We start from the raw sequence: 19,537 nt of genomic DNA, 5'->3' as shown, positions 1-19,537 counted from the left end.
ATGGATAACAAGGGAAATCAGGGAGAGTATCAAAGCGAAGGATGATGTGTACAAATTAGCCAGAAAAAGCAGCATACCGGAGGACTGGGAGAAATTCAAAGACCAGCAGAGGAGGACAAAGGGCTTAATTAGGAAAGGAAAAATAGATTATGAAAGAAAAAATGGCAGGGAACGTAAAAACTGACTGCAAAAGTTTTTATAGATATGTGAAAAGAAAGAGATTAGTTAAAACAAATGTAGATCCCTTGCAGTCAGAAACAGGTGAGTTGATCATGGGGAACAAGGATATGGCGGACCAATTGAATAACTACTTTGGTTCCGTCTTCACTAAGGAAGACATAAATAATCTGCCGGAAATAGCAGGGGACCGCGGGTCAAAGGAGTTGGAGGAATTGAGTGAAATGCAGGTTAGCCGGGAAGTGGTGGTGGGGTAAATTGAATGGATTAAAGGCCGATAAATCCCCAGGGCCAGATAGGCTGCATCCCAGAGTACTTAAGGAAGTAGCTCCAGAAATAGTGGATGCATTAGTAATAATCTTTCAAAACTCTTTAGATTCTGGAGTAGTTCCTGAAGATTGGCGGGTAGCAAATGTAACCCCACTTTTTAAGAAGGGAGGGAGAGAGAAAATGGGGAATTACAGACCAGTTAGTCTAACATCGGTAGTGGGGAAACTGCTAGAGTCAGTTATTAAAGATGGGATAGCAGCACATTTGGAAAGTGGTGAAATCATTGGACAAAGTCAGCATGGATTTACGAAAGGTAAATCATGTCTGACGAATCTTATAGACTTTTTCGAGGATGTAACTAGTAGCGTGGATAGGGGTGAACCAGTGGATGTGGTGTATCTGGACTTCCAGAAGGCTTTCGACAAGGTCCCACATAAGAGATTAGTATACAAACTTAAAGCACAAGGCATTGGGGGTTCAGTATTGATGTGGATAGAGAACTGGCTGGCAAACAGGAAGCAAAGAGTAGGAGTAAACGGGTCCTTTTCACAATGGCAGGCAGTGACTAGTGGGGTGCCCCAAGGCTCAGTACTGGAACCCCAGCTATTTACCATAATAATTAATGATCTGGTTGAGGGAATTGAAGGCAATATCTCCAAGTTTGCGGATGACACGAAGCTGGGGGGCAGTGTTAGCTGTGAGGAGACTGCAGGGTGACTTGGATAGGCTGGGTGAGTGGGCAAATGTTTGGCAGATGCAGTATAATGTGGATACATGTGAGGTTATCCATTTTGGTGGCAAAAACAAGAAAGCAGACTATTATCTAAATGGTGGCCGATTGGGAAAGGGGGAGATGCAGCGAGACCGGGGTGTCATGGTACACCAGTCATTGAAGGTAGGCATGCAGGTGCAGCAGGCAGTAAAGAAAGCGAATGGTATGTTAGCTTTCATTGCAAAAGGATTTGAGTATAGGAGCAGAGAGGTTCTACTGCATTTGTACAGGGTCTTGGTGAGACCACACCTGGAGTATTGCGTACAGTTTTGGTCTCCAAATCTGAGGAAGGACATTATTGCCATAGAGGGAGTGCAGAGACAGTTCACCAGACTGATTCCTGGGATGTCAGGACTGTCTTATGAAGAAAGACTGGATAGACTTGGTTTATACTCTCTAGAATTTAGGAGATTGAGAGGGGATCTTATAGAAACTTACAAAATTCTTAAGGGGTTGGACAGACTAGATGCAGGAAGATTGTTCCCGATGTTGGGGAAGTCCAGGACCAGGTGTCACAGCTTAAGGATAAGGGGGAAATCCTTTAAAACCGAGATGAGAAGAACTTTTTTCACACAGAGAGTGGTGAATCTCTGGAACTCTCTGCCACAGAGGGTAGTTGAGGCCAGTTCATTGGCTATATTTAAGAGGGAGTTAGATGTGGTCCTTGTGGCTAAGGGGATCAGGGGGTATGGAGAGAAGGCAGGTACGGGATACTGAGTTGGATGATCAGCCATGATCATATTGAATGGCGGTGCAGGCTCGAAGGGCCGAATGGCCTACTCCTGCACCTAATTTCTATGTTTCTATGTTTCTATGAGACCTTTCTTCAGACTGATGTTAGGGAGTGGGCGGGACAGAGGTAGAATGTAGTCGGAGACAGTAAGGCGGCAAATTTGCAGGTACTCAAAGCTGGGTGGCAGTGTGAACTGTGAGGAGGATGCTATGAGAATGCAGGGTGACTTGGACAGGTTGGGTGAGAGGGAAGATGCATGGTAGATGCAGTTTAATGTGGATAAATGTGAGGTTATCCACTTTGGTAGCAAAAACAGGAAGGCAGGTTACTATCTAAATTGTGTCAAGTTGGGAAAAGGGGAAGTACAACGGGATCTGGGGGTCCATGTTCATCAGTCAATGAAAGTAAGAATGCAGGTACAGCAGGCAGTGAAGAAAGCGAATGGCATGTTGCCCGTTATAACAAGAGGAGTTGAGTATAGGAGCAAATAGGACAATAGGCAAATAAGAGACCACACCTGGAGTATTGTGTGCAGCTTTTGGCCCCCTAATTTGAGGAAGGACTTTCTTGATATTAAGGCAGTGCAACGTAGGATTACATGGTTAATTCCCGGGTTGGCGGGACTGTCATATGCTGAAAGAATGAAGTGGCTGGGCTTGTATACTCTGAAGTTTAGAAGGATGAGAGGGTATCATTGAAACATATAAGATTATTAAGGGATTGGACACGATAGAGGCAGGAAACATGTTTCTAATGTTGGAGGAGTCCAGAACCAGGGGCCACAGTTTAAGAATAAGGGGTAAGTCATTTAGAACAGAGATGAGGAAACACTTTTTCACACAGAGAGTTGTGAGTCTGTGGAATTCTCTGCCTCAGAGGGTGGTGGAGGCCGGTTCTCTGGATACTTTCAAGAGAGAGCTAGATAGGGCTCTTAAAGATAGCAGAGTCAGGGGATATGGCGAGAAGGCAGGAACGAGATACTGATTGGGGATGATCAGCCATGATTACATTGACTAGCAGTTCTGGCTCGAAGGGCCGAATGGCCTACTCCTGCACCTATTGTCTATTGTCGAAGACTGGTGGGAGAACTGGGAAGGGGAGGGGATGGAGAGAGAGGAGAAGCACGGGCTGAGGTAGGCAGTCAGGCAGGCAGGCAGGCAGGCAGGCAGGTAGGTAGGTAGGTAGGTAGGTAGGTAGGTAGGTAGGTAGGCAGGTAGGTAGGTAGGTAGGTAGGTAGGTAGGTAGGTAGGTAGGTAGGTAGGTAGGTAGGTAGGTAGGTAGGTAGGTAGGTAGGTAGGTAGGTAGGTAGGTAGGTAGGTAGGTAGGTAGGTAGGTAGGTAGGTAGGTAGGTAGGTAGGTAGGTAGGTAGGTAGGTAGGTAGGTAGGTAAGGTAAGAACATGAGTAATCTCTCTAAATGATCCATATCCCTTTATTCCCTGTACGTCCACGTGCTAAACTAATAGCCTCTTGAACACCACCATTGTATCTGCCTCCACCACCACCACCCTTGGCAATGCTTTCTAGGCCCTGACTGCTCTCTGTGTAAAAATACTTGCCCCGCTCATCTCCATTGCGCATGCCCCTCGCACATTATAGCCCTCGCCCTTTAATTTTGGACATTTCCACTTCGATGAAAAGGGTTCTGACCGTCTACCCTATCTATGTCTCTCGTAATTCCATTGATTTTTTTTTAATCATGTCTACCCTCAACCTCCGACTTCCCAGTGAAAACAATCCAAGTCTATCTAACATTTGCCTGTAGTTGAAACCCTCTAATCCACACAGCATTTTGGTAAAGCCCCACTGTATCCTCTGAAAACCCCCCACACAACGTTTCTGTAATGGTCGCGCAGAACCGCACTCAGTACTCCATATATATATTTATATCAGCAAAAGTCCCTTAGAGCTGCATCATGATAGACGGACGGACAGACTGTCATTTATATAAATCACAACATAGCTGCCCCGCACTTACAACTTTCCACCTACCTGTCGGCGCTGAGGGCGGTTAGTGTGAACACGGACACTCCCACCGATGTGAGCTGGATAAGGGGGATGAGTTTACAAGCGACTGTGCCGAAGACCCATTCCTCGAAAAAGTACCTCGCAGCGTCCACTGGAACGCAGGTCACCAAGAGAAGCAGGTCGCCGGCCGCCAAGCTGGAAATGAAAATGTTGGGTGCACTTCGCATGGCGCTGTTGGACACAAATACCTTAACCAAAGCGATGTTCCCCAGCAAGCCCACGGTGATGATCAACAGGTAAATGGGTGGGACGAAGCACCTAATCGCGAGAAATACAGCGTCAAGATAGACAGTCTCCTCGGTAAAGTTGTTCTGAATGGACATGTCCGGGGTGAGGAGACTGTTGTTGGGGTCTAGTCCGCTCGCCATGGTGAGAAGGTCTCCTCAACCTTCCGAGGGAAATAAAATTTGTTCTCTCCACAATGTCTTGAAATACCTAGCTAACTCGCTCCGTACTCGGTCAGTGCGGTGGAGATTCGTGATATCCGCACACTTGGTCTAGATCTCCCACTCTGAGCACTGCAACCTGCCGGTAGAGAAAGAAATGCAAGAGGAGCGGAGTTTAACGCACAAATTGGTGGGTAGTTCGAAGATTTCAATGTTATAAAATTATAACATTTTGAAATATTATTTATAATGGGTGTACACTGACACGTTAATAACGCCTCATCAGATGTAGCAGTTTCCAAATCTGTTTAGGGTTGAACCGCAGATGTTTAAACCGAAGACAGACACAGAAGGCTAGAGTAACGCATCGGGTCAGGCAGCATCTCTGGAGAAAATGAATAGCTGATGTTTCGGGTCGAGACCCTTCTTCGGACTGAGAGTCAGGGGAAAGGGGAACGAGAGATATAGAGGGTACTTAGGAGAAATGAATGGAAGATCTGCAATAAATGGAAGATCTTGCACACGCTGTTCTCAGGTCGGGAAGCTGTCCTGTACTTGTGGTGCTGAATTGTCCGTTGTCACATTTTCGACACTGGGTGGTTTCAGTCAAAGGGAAGGGAGCTGTCCTTGGCTCGCGGTGCTGAAGTCGCGAAGATCAGCAAGAAAGTATTTTTCAGTTTTCCGATACTTAATATTTCTCTCCGGTCCCTTCTTTTTCACTCTTTCTTTCTTGCTCTCTCTCCCTCTCCATCTTTTCACTCTCTTTCTCCGTCTCTCTTACGGGTTCGCCATCGCTCGACTTTCTCACTTTCACACTCACGCTCTTTCCCCCACAGTACACTTCTCCTGCCTTTAATTTTCTAGATCTTGCACAGTGTCTATCTGCAACTCCACTCTCTCTTATTTTGCTCACTCCCCCTTTCTCTCTCTCTCTCTCTCTCTCTCTAGTCAATTTATATCAATCAATTCGATAAAGGCACAGGTTTTGCCCGCTTCTGGCATAACAGAGTGCTCGTTTTCTCAAGGGTCGACTTTATTTAAAGACATGCCACAGACTTCTTGCGAAGTATGACGGAGGTTCTTGCTGAATCCAATTAGAATAAGCCCGCGGGAACGCCTCCACCTCTAGAGAAAGACTGTGTTAGAGCAAAACTCCAATCACTCGCCAGAAATCTGAAAGTTGCAGATACTTTGTTCAATGATAATGCAAACTGCGTCCCATGCGATTTTCAGAAAGGCATCTCATAAAAATCCTCAATACCGGAGCATTCTGTGACAGGATTATTACGGATACAAGTATCATTTCGCCTTGCCGGGCTTCAGACGCGTCTATATCATGTCTATATAGTTTACTTTATGTAATTTTATAGCCAGCAATATGTCCATCTGAATCTTGAATGCTATATATTTATTTCCGAAGGAGCTTTATCTCGTCAAAGCCTCCACTCACCCATTCCCTGTTTTAGGTAACGTGCTGGAGTTTCCAGAGACAGAGTGCCCAATCTTGTTCACCGGCCATACCCGGAATAACAATGCTGTTGTTTTGGAGATCGTGGTCCACGCTCGCCGCCGGCTCCCTGGTAGAATGAGAGCGGCCCTTTAAAGCAAGCTACGCTATTCTCGCTGCTCCAGAGACCGTAAAGACACGCTCCAAAGTTTCATCCACGTGCCGGGTTAATTTTAACATTCGTCGACTAGAGTTTAAGTTACGACTTGAAACCCATACAAATTTCGAGGAGATGCATTCACAATTTCAAACGGTAAATGTATAAAGAGTCGTATTGAGAACGGCAAGGACGGTTTAATATTGCCTGCAAACGCCTTTCATTTACTGGGGTCGGGGCCCCATTTGTTAGTGAGCGGTGTTTGGGACGAGGTTCAGAAAATGCGAACACACGGAAAAGACTGCATTGGAAAGCTGTATTCCACGCGATATTGATGTCTTCATTCTGCAGAGTCTCGGACAGAGCGACCGAACTGCAGTTCCCGTTTTTCCCCCCAATGAACCTCAGCCAGCAATAGTTAGATCAATGAATTAGAAATCACAGCTTAATTACTGAAATGGACTTCTACCGGGATATGTCCTTTCGCATATTTTTCCTTCCGAAATCATTCTTTTAAACGTCCCCGTTGGCTGCAAATAAAATACAGCACAATAATTGTAACAATGGCAACCGATGATGCACCTTCACCGTCTGGTCAAAGGTGCAATTTCAAATGGACACTGACTGGGTGGACAACTCTCTTCTCTTCTCTCTCTCTCTCTCTCTCTCTCTCTCTCTCTGTCTCTCTCTCTGTCTGTCTCTCTCTCTCTCTCTCTGTCTGTCTGTCTCTCTCTCTCTCTCTCTCTCTCTCTCTCTCTCTCTCTCTCTGTCTCTCTCTCTCTCTCTCTCTCTCTCTGTCTCAATTCAATTCAATTCAATCCAATTCAATTTCAATTCAATTCAATTTAAAAACTTATTTGAAATGCATAAGTATAAATACAAGTATACAGTGCATGGATAGATATGTCCCTGTACATAAACTTGCAATAGGCCAATAGCTCTTTATTGAATGCTACACGTTCTTGTAGCTGTAAGAAGTACAACTCAATAGCAAGTTTAGCAATTCAATATTAATTTCTTAGTGTTAATTAATGTCGATTAGTGCGTGCGTACATATGTGCATGTTGGTCATTCACCGTCTCTCAGGTTATGGCATGCTGTTACGTATTGTGCACCAAGATGTGCCATATTTCCTTCACCAAGGATTATTCTTAGTTTTGATGTATCATCTAGTTCTTTAAAATCAGGGGTTGCCACACTGAGTTTGTCAAAGTATGCTTTCCTTGCTTTGTCAAATTGATTGCATTTTAGGAGGAAGTGCACCTCTGTTTCAACCTCATCTGTCAAACAGTGGCCTCATATTCTGTTTTCTCTTGGTTGCCAGAATATCTTCTGTCTTCCTTTTTCAACTGCCAAATAGTGGTCACTTAACCTGTATTTGGTGAAGGTCTGTCTCTGCTTTATGTCTCTAACAGTTGAGAGATAGTCTGCCAATTTATAGTCTCTTTTTAGGGAACGGTAACATTCTAATCTGCTTTGGCTTTTGGTTTCTTTATCCCAATGTTCCAAGTACGTTTCTTTACATTGTTTGATAATTTGGTTCACTCTAATTTGTGATTGGGGACCAGTATTGATCTGGGGCCGGTCAGGGTTTAACTGGATAGGGTTTAACTGAATAGGGGTAGTTAGTCTCAGTACCAACTGACACAGGGAACTCTTTTCTGGGTCCCCCTCTTGTGTTTGAAGGGCTTTAAACTGGAGGGTATTTGGGGGGCTAGATTTAAGGTGATTCCAAAAATGTAGTGCTCTTTTCTGGATATTTATTATCAGTGGGTATCTGCCTAGTTCCGCCCTACATGCGTTTGTTGGTGTTTTCCTTTGGATACGGAGGGTGTTCTGACAAAATTCCGCATGCAGGGCCTCCATTGTATGTTTTTCCCATTTACTATAACTATGGTGACTGAACGGACCCCATACTTCACTACCATAAAGCGCAATAGGCTGAATTACACTGTCAAATATTTTAAGGCAGATTTTAATTGGGATTTGGATGTTGTAAAATCTTCTTTTTATTGCATACAGAGCTCTTCGACCTTTCTCTTTTAGTGCATTCACTGCCATATTGAAGTTCCCTGATGCTGAGATAGTTAGACCAAGGTAAGTATAGCTCCTAGTGTGTTCGATAACAGTACCATTGAGAGTAAATTTGTATTTATCTTCCTGGAATCTGGGTCTTTTCTGAAAAATCATGATGTTGGTTTTCTTTAGATTTACTGCCAGGGCCCAATTTTGGCAGTACTCATCAAGTAGGTCCAACTGTTGCTGCAGTCCCTGTTCTGTGTGGAACAGCAGAACCAAGTCATCCGCATAAAACAGGGATTTTACCTCTCCGTCCAGAAGACAGAGGCCCGGCGCTGTGCTCTGGTCCAACTTTACTGCCAAATCATTGATGTATACATTAAACAGTGTTGGGCTCAGATTGCAACCTTGCCGGACGCCTCTTCTCTGGGCAAAGAGATCAGTGCGTTTGTCCCCAATATTAATGCTACATTTATTATTCAGATACATTGATTTGATAAGGTCATATACCTTTCCTCCTATGCCACAGCCGAGGAGTTTATAATAGAGCCCTTCATGCCAAATAGAGTCAAATGCTTTCTCAAAGTCAATAAAACAGGCAAATATTTTCCCATTTTTCGTTTGGTCTACATGTTTTTCAATGAGGGTGTGGAGGGTATAAATGTGGTCAGTGGTACGGTGTTTTGGGAGGAAGCCGATTTGTTTTTTACTGAGAATGTTGTGTTTGTTAAGGAAATCCTGCATTCTGTTGTTTATGATACTGCAGAATAACTTCCCTAGGCAGCTACTGACACAGATGCCACGATAATTATTTGGGTCTAATTTGTTTCCAGTCTTATAAATGGGTGAAATAAGACCTTGGCACCAAATATCAGGGAAATAACCTGATCGTAGTATGATGTTGAACAGCCTAAGCATTATGTCCTGCATCTCCGGAGTGCTGTACTTGAGCATTTCATTTTTGACGCTGTCTGGACCACAGGCTTTCTTTGAGTGGAGAGATTTTATTTTTATGGTCAGTTCTTCCAAGGTAATTGGGGAATCAAGAGGGTTTTGATAACCTTTAATTACTGTTTCTAGTGTTTGGAGTTTTTCTTTGATATGGGAATAATTTGAGTTTATTTTATTTATTGGGATGTCCTTATATAGATTTTTGAAGTGTGCTCTCCAGATATCATCGGCTTGAATCGGTACTATATGTAGTTTTGTTGTGCTCGGGTTATTCCACATATCCCAAAATTGGTTTTGTTTTATGGAATTTTCAAATTCTTCAAGTCTCTTGTGAGTGTAGTTTTGTCTTTTGTTCTTAATCGTGTGTTTATAGATTTTAAGAGTTTCATTATATCTAATACGTAAGTCTGGGTTGTTTGGTTGACGGTGTTTTTGGTTTGATATTTTCCTCAGGTCTTTTCTGACACTTTAACACTCATGGTCGAACCATTTTTCAGGGTTGTGTTTTTTGATAATTTTTCTCTTCTGTTTCACAAGGTCAGCTTTGATGGCGGCCTTGTGAAAGATCATATTAGTCATTTATAGCCATGTTTACACCATCTCTAGTAGTCTCATATGGGTTTGTCTTGAATTTCAGTATTTTATTTGTGAGATTGGGTGAGTTCAGGGCCATGATGAATTTATCTCCACTATCTGAAACCCATTTGTAAGTTTGATTTAGTTTATAGAGCTTACTGGGTCCCTTTTTTAGTCTTTAGTTTGAACAGGAAATTTTAGGTACTGTTGGGGGTATGTAGGTGACACACAGATATATATCTTTTTCAATTATCCCAATTTTTTTTTTCTCTCTCTCTCTCTCTCTCTCTCTCTCTCTCTCTCTCTCTCTCTCTCTCTCTCTCTCTCTCTCTCTCTCTCTCTCTCTCTCTCTCTCTCTCTCTCCTCTCTCCTCTCTCTCTCTCTCTCTCTCTCCAGGTACAGTCGGACAGTGGTTCAGCTCAGAATATTTCACGTGTGATATCTATTTTCCAAGGGAGTGGAGGCTTTGTCATTTAGTCATTTTTAGATTTTTTTAAAAACTCCTTTGAAATAAACACCAACGGTGAATATTTGGGTTCATCAAAAGCATGGGGTTACTGCGAAACAAACCTGGCTTATTGCAAGACATATTCAGTGCAGCTATTGTCAGCTATCGTCAGTTGTATTTCAGTTTACACGTTTGATTCCAGCCAAAACCACTGAGGAGCGCCCTCTCCTGTCACCGTCGCAACAGTTCACCTATTTCTCTTCATTCTGTGCTATCAACTGGGAACACATTCAAATGGTTATAACGCTCCAGCATGAGCAGAGTAAGGTGACTGACGCCAGCTCATTCTGAGCTGTGCTGAGACCGAGAACCATTCTTCATATAGCCCTCAATCCTTGCTTCCTGCAAGTATGTTATGCAATAGTCAGTTATTTAGATTTACTTACCTATCACTGTTCCTTGAAGGTGACTGCTTTGCACTTTCGGCACCTATTGTTACGTAAGCGCTCACCCTTTAAAAAAGAATTTCTGGCCTAAGGAATTTAGAGGTGGCAACAAACTTATTTTCGTCCTACAAACTCACACATTCACGGCCAATTACACAGCACCAGGCAATTTCAGAAAGTGCAGATTAAAAAAATTTCATGGGCTGTAACCAGGTGGACTGAAAGATCAGTAATTCATCTTTAGCATATCTGACGTCTTTTCAATTGCCTGATACCAGCAGGGAAGAAGCTGTTCTTGAATCTGGTGGTACGTGGAGAGTGTTGAGAAGATTGAATGGGTGTGAGCGCTTCTTGATAATGTTGGCTGCATTCTAGAGGCAGCGTGATGTGTAGATCAAGTCGAGGGGGAGGGGAGGGGATGAGGAGACGGGTTTATGATTGTTTTCACACAAAGGGCGTTGGGTGAATGGAACGAGCTGCTAGAGGAGGTAGTTGAGGCGGGGACTATAGCAACGCTTAAGAAACAATTAGACAGGTACACGGATAGGACAGATTTAGAGGGATATGGGCCAAATGGGCCGAAGGGCCGAATGGCAGGTTCTATGTTTCTAAATGCAGGCAGGTGGGATTGGTGTAGATGGGACATGTTGGTTGGTGTGTAGAAGTTGGGCCAAAGGGCCTGTTTTCATGCTGTATGACTGTATGTGATGGACTAGGCTATGTTAACAACTTTCTGTAGTTTCGTGCAATCTTAGGCAGAGCAGTCGCCATACCAAGTTCTGATGCATCCTGATAGGATGCTTTCTACAGTCCATTTGTGGACATTGGTCAGATTCTGGGGGAATGTTAAATATCGTTAGTCTTCAGGAAAGGTAAAGGTATTGGTGTACTTTCTTGGCTGTATTGTCAATGTAGTTGGACCAGAACAAATTGCTTTTGATATTGACATCTATGAACTTGAAACTCTCAACCATCTCTACTTCAGCACCATTGATGCAAACTGTGCAAGTGCTGCACTCAGTTTATGAAGTCAGTGACTGGCTCCTTCATTTTGAAGATAGATACAAAGTACTGAAGTGACTCAGCGGGTCAGGCAGTATCTCTGGAGAAAGAGGATTAAAGCCCTGTCCCACGGTACGAGTTCATTCCAAGAGTTCTCCCGAGTTTGCCCTGATTACAGTAATGACCACTTGTCGGTACACGGGCTCTCGTGGACATTTGTCATATAACCATATAACCATATAACAATTACAGCACGGAAACAGGCCATCTCAGCCCTACAAGTCCGTGCCGAACAATTTTTTTTTTCCCTTAGTCCCACCTGCCTGCACTCATACCATAACCCTCCATTCCCTTCTCATCCATACGCCTATCCAATTTATTTTTAAATGATACCAACGAACCTGCCTCCACCACTTCCACTGGAAGCTCATTCCACACCGCCACCATTCTCTGAGCAAAGAAGTTCCCCCTCATGTTACCCCTAAACTTCTGTCCCTTAATTATGAAGTCATGTCCTCTTGTTTGAATCTTCCCTATTCTTAAAGGGAAAAGCTTGTCCACATCAACTCTGTCTATCCCTCTCATCATTTTAAAGACCTCTATCAAGTCCCCCCTTAACCTTCTGCGCTCCAGAGAATAAAGACCTAACTTATTCAACCTATCTCTGTAACTTAGTTGTTGAAACCCAGGCAACGTTCTAGTAAATCTCCTCTGTACTCTCTCTATTTTGTTGACATCATTCCTATAATTGGACGACCAAAATTGTACACCATACTCCAGATTTGGTCTCACCAATGCCTTGTACAATTTTAACATTACATCCCAGCTTCTATACTCAATGCTCTGATTTATAAAGGCTAGCATACCAAAAGCTTTCTTTACCACCCTATCTATATGAGATTCCACCTTCAAGGAACTATGCACGGTTATTCCCAGATCCCTCTGTTCAACTGTATTCTTCAATTCCCTACCATTTACCATGTACGTCCTATTTTGATTTGTCCTGCCAAGGTGTAGCACCTCACATTGATCAGCATTAAACTCCATCTGCCATCTTTCAGCCCATTTTTCCAAATGACCTAAATCACTCTGTAGACTTTGGAACGTCCACAACACCCCCTATCTTGGTATCATCTGCATACTTACTAATCCAATTTACCACACCTTCATCCAGATCATTGATGTACATGACAAACAACAAAGGACCCAACACAGATCCCTGAGGCACCCCACTAGTCACCTGCCTCCAACCCGATAAACAGCCATCCACCATTACCCTCTGGCTTCTCCCATTCAGCCACTGTTGAATCCATCTTGCTATTCCTGCATTTATACCAAACAGTTGAACCTTCTTAACCAACCTTCCATGAGGAACCTTGTCAAAGGCCTTACTAAAGTCCATATAGACAACATCCACTGCTTTACCCTCGTCAATTTCAATAGTAACCTCTTCAAAAAATTCAAGAAGATTAGTCAAACATGACCTTCCAGGCACAAATCCATGTTGACTGTTCCTAATCAGACCCTGTTTATCCAGATGCTTATATATATTATCTCTAAGTATCTTTTCCATTAATTTGCCCACCACTGAAGTAAAACTAACAGGTCTATAATTGCTAGGTTTACTCTTAGACACTTTTTAAACAATGGAACAACATGCGCAGTACGCCAATCCTCGGGGACTATTCCCGTTTCTAATGACATTTGAAATATTTCTGTCATAGCCCCGGCTATTTCTACACTAACTTCCCTCAATGTCCTAGGGAATATCCTGTCAGGACCTGGAGACTTATCCACTTTTATATTTTTCAAAAGTGTCAGTACTTCTTTTACTTTGAACCTCATAGTATCGTTGAAAAATCTTCATGAGTCTTCCCGTGCTTACCTGCCATTAGCGAGTCTTTCTGAGTACCTGCTGTTAGCGCTAAGAGACGTCCCCTAACTCCGACGTAACCGCTACGTTCATTCTCCGTGCTTACCACGAGTTTGATTTTTTTTTAACTCGGGAGAGCTCTGGAATGAACTCGTACCGTGGGACAGGGCTAGTAGTTCTGGACCCTTCTTCAGTCTCCTTCATTTTGTTGACATCAAAGCAGGTGTTGTTGACTTGGCACAGTATTATTAAGCTCTCTAGTGCCTCAATTAGTTCAATGCACATATGGCGTTAAATAATTTTCTTTGGGCTTCAACCCTTCCCATTTAATCAATTACATTTGGTACTTTACGGGTGGAATTCATCTTTTTTCCATTCATTTCTATGAATTTCTATACATATATGTATAGAGTAGGAAAATATTTAACAAAGACATAATGAATTATTTCTGTGGTTGCTAGTGAGAATTATTTCTCACTAGCAACCACACTCTGGATCAGTAGTAGATTAAGTTTCTCAAGCATAAATCTTTGTTTAATATTCAGTGCAGTGCTGCAAGAGATCTCCAGGACATATACCACATTCCAGATTAGACATTGAAGCCAAGGTCCAGATCACTATTCAACCTCAAGCAGTGGAAGTGGGTCATCTTCACATATTCTTTAAGGCATTCAAGCATTGGTTGTGTCATCAGCATTCATTGCACATCCCATATTATCCTTGACCATTCCAGAGGGCAATTGATACAGAAGTACATTTTACAAGATTTGGAGTCACATGCAAGTCATATTGTGTAAGGATGGCAACCTTCCCTTCCAAAGGGGAATTTGCCCACCAGACATCTGTTTACAATAATCCAGTACTTACATAGTTGGCAATACTGATAATTTAGCTGCCCAGATACATTTATTTTCATTCCCCATCTGCCATGGTGAGGTTTGATACTCATCTTCAAGCAATTAAATCTGGGCGTTTAGGTCACTAGAACTATAACGTTTAATAATGAATGAATGAATGAATGAATAAACGTATTCAATCATTCATTCATTCATTCATTCATTCTAATGCTATGCTGCACAGTTTATTGCTTGTGTATGATTTTCTGACATGCTTCCATCCACTGTAAAAGGGATTGTATTCAAAATTAAGTAATTATGAGTACAGAAGCATGCAATTAATTCAATTTATGTCCACTCAGGCAAAGATGGACACAAGTCTGAAGAAGGGTCCTGACCTGAAACGTCAGCCATCCTTTTTTATAGTTACTCCAGCAACTTGTGTGTCTATCTTGGGTAGAAGCCAGCATCTGCAGTCTCTTTGTTTCGCCACTTAGGCAAAAATATATAACATAAAAAATAAGCTGATGCAGGCCAGGCAGCATCTGTGGAAATGGACAGACGATAAGGTTGGTGTAGTACAAGGGTTAAACAGACAATTTCAGCTAAAATGTTAAAATGGAGTTATCAGCTAAATTAGCAGGACTGCATTCCAAACCCTTTGAAAACAAGATTTACACTGTTTCTCAGACATGTGGGGGATATTTTCTGCACCTACACGTCTGAGAAATTCTGACTTATCACACAAGTCTGACTCTTCTCACAGCTTTTCTCAGACTATTCTATGGGAAAGCATAGATTGGTGAACAAAAAACACAACAGCAATAGTTGGGTAGACCACTCTCGCCCCCTGCCGCTAGTAGCGCAGAAATGTTGCAGACAAGGGGGGCTTGTGATTGGCTCGGGGATGGGGCAGTGGCACAGTCTGCTCTGATAAGAAATGCCATAAAGGGTGGTGTCGGGCGCCCTTTCGAGGAGAAAGCCCCAGCCTTGGACCGTGTCACGAACGGTGCCAGGTGATCAAGACCAGGAACATCCTGCGCTGTGCTCTGCTGTGCTTGCGAGTGTGTACGTGGATACATGAGTGTAAGTAGAAACATCCTGCAGCATGCTCTGCTGTGTACTCGGGATTTGCGAGTGTTTACAGGGATATGCGGGGATATATGAGTGTATGTGCCTTATTTAGCAGTGTAATAAACTACTTAGTGAATCAAACTCTGTCGTCCGAATCCGGTGATTTATCGACACAACAATTGGGATCATATTCCAAACCCTGGCCCATATGTTCTGGAACAGATGCTGCCTGGTCCACTGAGTTCCTGCAGCAATTTGTTTTGTTGTTGAAGATTCTAGGTTCTGTCGTTTCTTGAGCTCTAATATATTTGGTTTAGGCTATGTTTATTATTATTGTCACGTGTACTAAGGTACAGCAAAAAGCTTTTGTTTGAGTACTATCTAAACAAATCAGATAATATTATACAGGAATACAATCAAACCAAATACAAGTCCAAGAGGTAGAGCAAAGAGAAAGATACCAGAGTGCAGAATATAGTTCTCAGCACTTGTAGCATAATGGTTCCAGAGAAAAAAACGTTTGCAATGAGGTAGGTTGGAGAATCGGGACTGAACCCTAGTTTATGATGGGAATTTAAACATATTATTTATGTTTCAACATATTTTTCCCCAAGAATTTTAAACTGGATGGAATGCTTTTGGTGATAAAATCACATGCATTGATTTTTTAATGTATTTTACATTGCTGAAATAAAAAGGTCTAACAGCCAAAATCATATAAAAACTCTTAAAGAAAAACCATTAACTCCAAATGCAGATAAATTGGCTGATAGATTTTTGCAAGGTGTCTGGTCTTCAAGAGAAAATGTTCAGCTATTTAGCTGTGAATGATTGCTTTTTACATTTGTACATTTCACATCACAGTCATCCAAAATTGGTTAATCATTAGTTAATATTGCTCAGAGTAGCTTGCCTGGGCTCTGCTAGAAAATAATAATGAACAATACTAAAGAACATTATTGACTTTAGCTTTGTTATAACCAAGTTTTTCTGTTGAGGAATTTGAACATTGGAGGAGTCAAGAACTAGCATCCTCACAAAGAACTGTGCCAGAAACATAATTTTTTATGGATTATTTTGAATTGAATCTGAGTTTTGAGTCAGTTGTATATTCCTCGATACAAGAAGTAATAATGTTTTACGTGAAAGTGAATATATTGCTTCATATTGTCTACATCAATATATGTCAATATCAGTCAATATTTTTAGCCGGGGACCTCTGGAGAGGAGCTCTGACCGCCGGCCCTGCGGTCTGCGGTGCTTCTTGCTGCAGCACAGCGGGGACTTTATATCTTCGACCGCCGGCCTGCGGCCTATACCAACCTGATGCCGCGGTCTCCGGTGGGGAAGCACTGATTCAGGACTTACCTGGACTTTATCTGGACTTTACCTTGTCTGAACATCTGGATGCCCGCAGCGGCGGCTGCGGAGTGTTGAGATCCCGACCACGGGGGAAAATGGAGGAGGACTGGCCACATTTTGTGCCTTCCGCCATAGCGATGAATGCTGTGGTGGATGTTTGTGTTAAATTTTTATTGTGTTTTTGTGAGTTCTTTTTTCATTGTACCGCTGCTGGCAAATTCATTTCACTTGCACTTAATGTGCATCGAACAATCCTTGTGCAAGGTGTGCTAGGGCCCCATCCCCGACCTCTACATCCAACTCTTGTGTTTCTTAATTCACTCTTAGGTGAAGGTGTCCAGCACGCCATCCAGTTCAAGATTAGGAATGTGGATTAAATGCTGGCCTTGCCTGTAAAGCTAAAATTTGGTGAATGAATGAATGAATAAGATCTATAGTTTTACATTGTGCACGAGACATAGATGGAGCCAGATAGTGGAAGGGGTAATTTCACTGCTCCCCTTCTCTATTTGGATCTATCTGCTCATCTTCCTCCGCTTTTCCTCACTCAACCTCTCACCTCATAGTGCCTTTGTCACCCCTCCAAATCTCCTCTTTACACCAGCTCTCTTCTCTCTCCACTCTGCGTCCTGATATAGGGTTTCATCAACCCGAAACATTGACCATTCCTTTTCCTCCCACGGATGCTGCCCGTTTCCCTGAGTCCCTCTGGCAGACTCTTTGTTGAATCATAGCGTGAGCCTGGAAAACATTTAAGCTCAGAGCAAGAAGGGATGTGAGATTTTCTTCGATAAGTGATATTAATGAGCCAGGCGGTCTGCTATTACAGTTCCACTTCAACATGATCATTATTAATATTGCTAGATTTTTAAGACACATCCTTTAACGAACAGAATTAAAAATCTCCATCTGTTTTTCTGTTATAATTCAGAGTTCTGGATCACTTGTTGAAGCCCCTTCATTACCATATTTGAACATGGCACTAGTTTAGCAGCCCTTAATGCATCAATGCTCCAAGCCCCTTGCAGTCATTTGTAAGAGGTGGTTGATCTGTTTAAAAGTTTGAGTCTATTTGTCTTTATTCCATTGGACTGTAAGTGCTAACCAGGTGTAGGAAGGAATTGCAGATGCTGGTTTACCCCAAAAATAGACACAAAATATGGAGTAACAACGCGGATTAGGCAGCATCTCCGGAGAAAAAGGAATAGGTGACGTTTCAGGTGGAGACCCTTTCAGGTTGAGATCAGTGTGATGAAGGGTCTTGACCTGAAGTGTCACCTATTCCTTTTTTCCAGAGATGCTGCCTGACCTGCAAAATCGAATGGCCAGCTCAAGCCATGGAGAAAATTGATGTAAATTCAGCCAGCATCTAATAACTCAGAGTTGCTCCAGAATTAGGATTTAGAAGATGTTCCATCTGTTTTTTAAATGAATAGTAAATGAAATTGTGATATGTGATACACCCAGATGTTGAGATGATAATGGAAAGAGAACTTGGAGGGATACGAATCAGAAAAATATCATATACTTCTTTAAAGAGGATGCATGATCCATGATGTACAATCCAATCATGGGTGAGTGGTGATACTTTAATAAAGAAAAATAAGTCTTGCATAGCAACATAAAATCATGGCAATGAAAATGCTGTAACAGGAAAAGTTATTGCATTATCTTTGACGACACTATTGATTCCCAGTTGAAAGATGACTGTTTTAGGCATTGAATACAGGAAATCAGTATTATATTTATACCTACAATAAAACGGTAAATTGATTTCGGAATATGGACGTTATAACAATCTATAAAAGCTAAAACAATGCAAAAGGAAAAGGGATCGCAAGTGAAGTCATGCTGAAGCTTTCTACTAGATGAGGCAATGTGATATATCTCCTGCACCCTCATATCTCACTGCTGGAGAACCAAATCTTGATTTTTTTTCCCCCTCCAGTGCATTTGGGAATATTTTTCAGTTATTTTTTTAAAACATGTTCATTCTTACAGAAAATAGATGTTGCTGCAAAGGTAGCATTTATTGTCCATCCCTAATTGCCCTTGAAAAGGTGGTTGTTGGCAGCCTCATTTATGAACATTTATTGTCCATTGTTACTGGCGGGCTATTTTAGAAGATTAATAAGAGTCAATCACTTTGCTGTGGGAATTAAGTCACATACAGTCCAGAAAGGTCTAAGGCAATATATTTCTTTCCCTTAATGAACCAGAGAGGTATTTGCAAGAATCTGATAGCTTCACGATGACCTCTGTTGTCACTGGCTTTTTATTTCAAATGTGCCAGTGTCATACCTCATGGAAATATGATATTTGGACCATTGAGTCTAACATCAATGAAGAAGAACTGATTACACATATATTATACTAATCCCATTATCCCATTCACAATTTACAGTGTCAATGAACCAACCAACCGCCATGTCTTTAGGACGTGGGAAGAAATTGGAGCATCTGGACAAAACCTATGCGGTCACAAGGACAATGTGCAAAGTCCACACACAGAGTACTGGAGGTCAGGATGAATTCAGGGTCATTGAAGCTATGAGGCTGCTGGTCTACCAGCTGTGCCACAATGCCACTGTTGGATAATGACTTGGATTTAAACATCCTGCCTTTTGAACTCTTGCCTCAGGGTGAATAATGCAGGACCTGGATGCTGCTTCAGTAGTTCGACCATCCTTCCACCACATAGAAGCTATTTATGGAACACACACTAGGTAAGCAGGAATAAGGCGTCAATAGTAAAATAAATTGCGATATGGTAGCTGAAGGAATCATGGCATGAAAACTCAATTTCTGTTTTTTTTCCAGGCTTATAAAAGTTGAAAATTATCTTTTCCCGGAGAGAAATAATAAACCAGCCATTTCTTGGTCATTTAACATCACTCTTGCACTCAGTCTGCATTGACTCCCCTCTGCTGGTGTATATCATGATGCCAAGCTCCATGTAATGCTAACACTGGGAGAAATTCA

At 42.3% G+C, this 19,537-nt stretch overlaps 1 protein-coding gene across 1 annotated transcript in view; it reads right to left on the bottom strand.

Annotated features, from left to right (window-relative positions):
* nmbr (neuromedin B receptor) overlaps positions 1-6,064 on the bottom strand; it is a 42,085-nt gene extending 36,021 nt beyond the window's left edge. The window contains exon 1 of the mRNA XM_055639173.1: positions 3,943-6,064. Within this exon, the coding sequence (XP_055495148.1) occupies positions 3,943-4,346 (404 nt within the window). The 5' untranslated portion in view covers positions 4,347-6,064. The remainder of the gene's footprint in view (positions 1-3,942) is intronic.
* Between the last annotated feature and the right edge of the window lie 13,473 nt (positions 6,065-19,537).

Source organism: Leucoraja erinacea, chromosome 8 (assembly GCF_028641065.1).
Source record: "Leucoraja erinacea ecotype New England chromosome 8, Leri_hhj_1, whole genome shotgun sequence".
In the NCBI taxonomy this organism is placed as follows: domain Eukaryota; kingdom Metazoa; phylum Chordata; class Chondrichthyes; order Rajiformes; family Rajidae; genus Leucoraja; species Leucoraja erinaceus.
The sequence above is the reverse complement of the archived record's forward strand: the minus strand, read 5'-3'. Positions and strand labels throughout refer to the sequence as shown.